Genomic DNA, 6966 nt, shown 5'->3' with positions numbered 1-6966 from the left:
AGGGGATTGGTCAAGGGAAGCGAAAGCAGTGTCCAGTTTTCAAATGTAAAATCCGTGGTGAAGGGCTTGGTTTAGAAATCACCAACATTGCACAGTTGGCTTACAGTCAACATGAACCGCATCCCCAAAAGATTCATATGTTTAGCTACAATCCCTAATGAGATCGACAGAGAGAGAACAGCTGGTGTCAGCAGCTAGTTTGTTAACCAAACTGTGACTAATATCATTGGGGATGTGTCTATTTATCATCACCAAGCAGCTATTTCACGATAAATAAACCCTTCATTTCCCTTCACTCTCTCAGTGTCCAGGAGGACTCTAGCACGGATCCTTAACGCACGGAAAATGCGTTGGACACCAATTTCAGACGCAGCAGCTGTATACTATCCGATACTCGCAACTGTCGGAGTACCTGGTAAGTTACTTTGACCTCTTGAAGTTTTGAACTTGCTTCTGGTTTATTTTCTGTACCGGCTAAATATATTACGTTTGGCTGTGATTCTGAGTGAAACGTGTTATTGTTCTTTAACCTTGTTTATTTGAATATAAGAATAAGCATCTGCTGTAGAATGGTCTTCACGTAGATATTTTGTCAATTCATCCCTTCGTACTTCTGCTGTTGTCTTCCCTACTGTGTTATAGTTTAATGTTGCTTTCCTTCCTTGCCCTTTTACATTTTGATATTAAAGTTTTCTTCTGAATAGTTATATTTTTAAATTTTTGAAGTATCTTTTCCTCCTCCCTTGGCACGTTATTGCCACCTACCAGCTTCATTTTCAATGATAGACTGTCTTTATAATGTAGTGCAGTGTTTTCGTTCTGCTGCTTTCACCTCAGTTTCTTATCGTTTATCCTGGTGGGTAACTTCTTCCCTGCTGCTTATATCATAGTTGCCTTGTTCCCTGCTGTTCTGTTCATCATTGGCAGTGTTTACTCCCTCAGCCCGTTGATCCTGGAGATTCCCACCTCTCCAGCTGGGCGTTTTGCTCAGTTTTATTTTAACCATTTGAAATAGCGAGAGGTCGCCATCTATAGGCTCACACATAGCATTGCAGCTGCAGGATGAGACATCACAATGTATTCCAACACCATGCACTGGATAGTCAGGATATTAACATAGAACGCCAGGAGTGGGGATTCCAGTACACTTAACTTCAAATGAAAGTGATTCATGCAGATTGCTTTAATTTTAGCTTCGACCAGTTATTGTAATGTCAGTTCACCATTATTATCGGCCCAATATATTACTGTTTTCTATTCTATTTCTCACAGTGAACCTCGTAACAATCGCCATCCTGTCGATCAAAAACTGTGGCCTGTCGAAATGCATCACCCGTTACCTGGTGGCGATGGCGACAGCGGATCTCATGGTCATTGTCTGCAATGTAATCTTACACCGCATTGCTACAATGTATTTGTATGACACCTTCCTGCTCGACACTCCCATTTGCAGAGTCATTCTCTACATGTCCCCGGCTGCCATTGACATTTCTGTTTGGTTGACGGTCTCTTTTACCTTTGATCGCCTTGTGGCTATTTGCTACCAGAAGCTGAAAATGAAATACTGCACCGAGAAAACTGCTGCTGTGGTTATCAGCATTGTGAGTTTGCTGTTCTGTTTAAAGAACATTCCCTGGCCATTCGCTTATTCTTCCTATTATAGCAGGAGAGAGCACGGTTGCTTATTATCACCATTTTTTTATATTTTACCCACTTGGATGGCATTCTCTTGGATTGAGCAGATGTTAACCCCAGTATTTCCATTCTTACTGATTTTGGTATTTAACACTGTCACGGTCAAACGCATTTTAATAGCCAATCGTGGCAGAGTGAGCCTCCGGCATCACAGCAATGACGGGCATGAAAAGGACCCTGAGCTGATCAATCGCAGAACATCCATTGTGTTATTATTTGCAATATCCAGTAGTTTTATCCTGCTCTGGATTACAGCAGTTATATATTTTTTATATTACAGAATTGTAGCAGCCTTCAATCGCAGATCTATATTAAATGCTTTCCCCATGTTCCAAGAGGCTGGAATTATGCTGCAGCTTCTGAGCTCCTGCACTAACACAGCTATTTACACAATAACCCAGCGAAAGTTCCGAAACATTCTACTCAATGTGCTCACGTATCCCTTTGCACAGATTTGGAAATCAATTAAAAATGGGGAGAGGGAACATCAGTGAAGACAAACTCCCATTCTCATTGTCACAGTAAAACTAGATCAAAATCATCGAATCCAATCAGCACAGTATCAAAATATTTTAAATGCGTGATTAAAATCCACTGTGTCTGAAAACGTAGCTCAACATTAAATTTACTATCACAGCAATGAAATAGATGGTAAATACATGTTATAAATTTATAAAAGCAGACTAATTTTTCAAGCTAGTTTCAAAACAATGTCAGAAGTGTAATTGTCCATGTGGACTGCCAACTAGAGATATGTTTGTTTCCTCTAAAGCAGTCGACACATTTCACCCAATTTACATCCATGTGGTGATTAATCCTCTTCACTATTTCAGGACTTCCTTAATATGTAATTCGGTGCCCGTGGTAATTTAACAAATCGCTAGTCCACTTTATACCTGAAATATAATGTGTTAATCAGAGTTGAAATAACTTCTACTTTCAACAGATTGTTCTATCTTTGTTTAATAGTATCTGTTAAGTTTGAAGTCAATACTTTATTCAAAAGAGAGACGTAAAACAGCAGAAAGAGGAATTTCAGATGAGCAGATTGAACCAGCATGTTGCAGTCTATAAGAAATGCTGGAAAATTTCAGCAGACCTGACAGCATCTGTGGAGAGAGAATAGGGTGATTGTTTCGAATCTTGCGGACTCATTGACAGAGCTCTATTCTCTCTGTCCAGATGCTGTCAGACCTGCTGAGATTTTCTCGCATTTTCTGTTTTTATTATATGTTCCAGAATCCGCAGTATTTTGCTTTTAAATTATGCTTCAGTTTATGTTTTGCTTTTTATGTTAAATGTGGGTGGAAATGCAGCGTGGCTGACTAGGTGAATAGATGGCATTGAAATAAGGGGGATCAGTTTGGCTGGAAACATTGCCACAGAGAGAGAGTCATCAATTGATGAGGGTTGGAGGATGGAAGTGTGAGGGAGGTGGAAATAGGTGATTGAAGTTTTGGTCTCTCACACATGGCAAACGATGAACAGCCTTAGCTGTAATCAGTAATCACCGAAATAAACTAGATGGGCAGAAATGAACGAGACGGCAACAGAGTGGCGAATGGAAATGTGAACGTTTTAATAAGAACAGAGATTCCTGAGCAAATTCATAATTTGTTGGTGGCAATGATCAGATGCGGGTTGTACGAAGAGCCTGAGAAACAGTATCACAGAACAATAGAGCTGGGATGGATGTTGCATAATGAGTGGAGGATAGCAGTGGAGTGTAGAGGTGGCCATAGTGCTGGTTGCAGAGGTGGAGAAAGGGGATAACGATATAATTGAATGGGCACCGGTATGATAGAAAATGTGTCGAGGATTTGATAGTGTGAAAGGCGGGGACTATAGGTGCGGTAGTGTGGGGAGGTCCTGGAATATATGTGGACAGCAGAGTGACAAAGTAAGTGGTGGAATGAAAGGTTGCTGTTAAGGAGATGTTACGGGTGTTGTAGAAATTCAAAAATAGTTTCGAGAAATTTCGAACAATTCGGGATTTAGGACATTAATAAATCACCAGCACTAAATGAAATGACCTCAGATCAGACTCACAGTCTAACAGGGGAATTATCTGCATGAAGGCAGCATGAACACAGTAAGAGATTTAAACAAGTAAGAGATTTGAACGCGTATTTCTGATTTAAACATATATTTTGGATTTTAAAATTTATTCAGTTGTATTTTAAAAGACAGGTTACCGCACCGCATGATGAGATGAAGACTTAGTGTGACAAACGGCATTCATTGAAACAATGAAACCACAGAATGTGTATTGTTTTATCAGCAAAGGTTAAGGACGGTATGATTCTGAAAGCCGCAATATGAATACGGCTGTTCAAGTTGACCAGAGAAGACAGTGCTTCTCAGGCGTGAGAACTTTAAACATCTGGTTCGGCCATTGGCAGAACTGAGAGTTGGAACTTTGACCTTTGTATCGAAGTATCTGGGGTTTCTTAGCGACAGTGGGAAGAGCATTCAGATTGTATGAACCAATGAAATCCCATGATGTCAGTGGGTAGAATATACTTGGCTAAGATATACCAAAACTGTTAACAATGATTGATTGTAATAATAATGACTGGTTCACACCTACCTGGAAGGCGGGAAAAGAGAACAAGAGGAATCTATAAGTGTTCTGAGGGATGCATTGTAACCTCAGAGTAGTATTGGAATGTCAGGGCCTTCTCTTCCGGAGAGGCTTTGGGCTTCTAATGCTAATCTCTCCCTCAGACCACTGGTCAAATAAAGATACGTTTTTAAATGGGACACTGACTTTCTGCGTCTTTGTATTGGCTAATGTCTTTGGTGATAGATAGGGGACGATTCTCCCAAAAGTGCTGAATTGGCGGAAACACTGTTCTAAATCCCGACTTTTCTGTCAGTTCAGATTCTCACCTGAATCTCCACACTCTGTGCACTGAACAGGACCCAGTCGTGAATTCGTTGGCCAGCCCTGACTCCCCCTCCCCCCCTCCCCACACCACACCTGTCTTGGAGCGCCCCAATGCCCAGGCCCTACCCCACAGCAGTGGCGATACCCCTACCTCTCTCAACCTGGCAGACACCTCCCCCGCTGATCACCCCCCCCCGCTCCCCACCACACCCGTCCTGGAGCGCCCCAATGTCCAGGCCCCACCCCCCCCCCACCCCAGCAGTGGCGATCCCCCTACCTCCCTCAACCTGGCAGACACCTCCCCCGCTGATCACCTCCCCCCCCCGGGGTCAGACACCCCAGAGGCAGCCACCCCCCTGGCAGACCAATCTCCGCTTCAGACCCCCCAAATCGCTGGCTGTCTCCAGCCCCGACTGATCCTGTCTGCAGAGCGGCAGCGGGAACCCTACCCCACCTATCGCCCTCGGTCCCGCCCATAATATGCCAGGCCTCCTTGGCATTGCCCGATGCCCGGTGGGCAGTGCCAAGGTGCCACCTGGGCATGGGCACTTTGCGCCTTGGGCGGTGCCGGGGGTACAGGCTGGCACTGCCAAGGTGTCCATGCACCGCGGGCACCCCCCAGCCCACAGCCGATCTCCTGGGGGGCCCGAATGCCCCCCCCCCCTTCATTTCAGCGGGGTCTCCCGCTACTTCCCGAATGTGCGGAATTACTCGATTGCTCGCCAGAATTAAGTACTCCTGGCGGGGTGGGAGATTGGATCGGGATCTGAAAGGTCCCGATAATGACCTAATATGCATATTTATAACAGATTTAAAAACAGATTTAAGTTACTTACCTGCCTTCCAGCCAGTTTCCAGGGTTGTCTGACTGCAGACGTTTCGCTGGAAGATGCACATGCAATCCAGGCGTAGGCGTGAATCCCTTTTCAAGGCCGCAGATACGCGTGTCCCGCCGCGACCCGACAGAAAAATTGCGGGTCGCAATGGGAGAATCACGGCCCTAATCTCTGAAAATACCCCGTAAACAGAGGGTTTGGTCAAGAACTTTGTGGGTTGACATGTGATCATTTGGAGGGGTTGATAGACTACTTGTAGTTATGAAGCAGTGGGGGTTGGTAGATATGGAGAGTCACGGGGATGATTGAATTGCTATTTGCAGATTAGTAGGAGGAAAGTGGAACAAGAACGCTCACGTGATGCTGGATTTTCAACTTTGCTACACCGATGGCCAGAAATCCAAAGCAGCATTTTCCCATGACGTTGATATCCTCAGTGCCACCAAACTTGAGGGAGGTCAGCGTTGTGTCTGATGAAGCCCAGAAATGGGAGGGTTTTGGTAGGGAGTTGTTCTGGGAGTGATTGGTACGATTGAACTGGGGAATGTCTGAGTGATTGTGGACTTATGGAGACGGGAATAAAAGCGATGGAAGAGTTGGAAATGTGAGAGGTGGAAAATGGAGGTGGTACTGAAGTCAGGGAAAATGTTTTGTAGAAACAGGATGCAGACGGGGGTAACGGTGTGAATAAGGGAATCCTGAAGTTGAGTTGAAGGTGGTACCTGTCTGAAGTTGCGCTGGGGGCGAGTGGAGAGGCAGCAAAGTGGAGTTAAGTCGGCAGGAGCAGTGTTGGAAATGTTTGGAATCGACAATCTCGACACGTGGAGCTGGACAGGTGAAGTGGGAGATATGGAAATCAAAGATGATGATTTTGAACAGGCGATGTGATGGTTGGGCGAAGTGAGGGAAGTAGTCAGGGAGGCGATTGAGATTTTGGTGGAGGGTGGGATGGGGAAAATGCGTCCAGAACAGATGTGCCCTTTCAGATGTTTCAGTGGGTCAGGGACATATGACGACGAGTGTCAGAGAATGATGGAAAATTGAAGTGATTTCTGAAGTGCGAAGAACCAGACTAGAAATTCCAGGATGTTTTGTGAAGTGAGCCGAGAACCTAAGTTTTACATTTGATTTTTGGCATTGGTGAGCATAAGGTTTTCACTTCAGGCATGAATCAATTGACCCACTGGGATGCTTTTAACAAAGAAACTTTATTTAAGAACATAGTTAAATTGAAACAAAAAGAATTACCATAACTTTTACTAATTGCAAGAGTACAACATAACACAGTATAGTCCTTTAACAGGTACTTCACTATGCTGTTCTACGGTAAAGCCACCCCACAGACCGCCAGCCTTCTTCGGGCGATGTTAGCACGAAATGCTCACGTGATGCAGGATTTTCAACTTTGCAACACCTATGGACAGAAATTCAAAGCAGCAATTCCCCATGAGGTTTATATCCTCAGTGCCACCAAACATCAGAGAAGTAACCTTAATCTCTGACTCTTTCAAAAAACAGCCATACAAAGAACATAAACTCCAACTC

At 44.3% G+C, this 6966-nt stretch overlaps 1 protein-coding gene across 1 annotated transcript; it reads left to right on the top strand.

Moving 5' to 3' along the window:
* Nucleotides 1-304: 304 nt before the first annotated feature.
* LOC144488571 (putative G-protein coupled receptor 139) lies at nt 305-2189 on the top strand (the record flags this gene model as incomplete). Its single annotated transcript, XM_078206633.1, has 2 exons — nt 305-415; nt 1273-2189. Coding segments are annotated over 2 exons (1028 nt in total), but the record flags the coding sequence as incomplete, so codon positions are not given.
* Nucleotides 2190-6966: the final 4777 nt, after the last annotated feature.

Source organism: Mustelus asterias, unplaced genomic scaffold (genome assembly GCF_964213995.1).
Source record: "Mustelus asterias unplaced genomic scaffold, sMusAst1.hap1.1 HAP1_SCAFFOLD_1671, whole genome shotgun sequence".
NCBI classification, from domain to species: Eukaryota; Metazoa; Chordata; class Chondrichthyes; order Carcharhiniformes; family Triakidae; genus Mustelus; species Mustelus asterias.
Note: the sequence above shows the minus strand (reverse complement) of the source record. Positions and strands in the feature narration are given on the sequence as shown.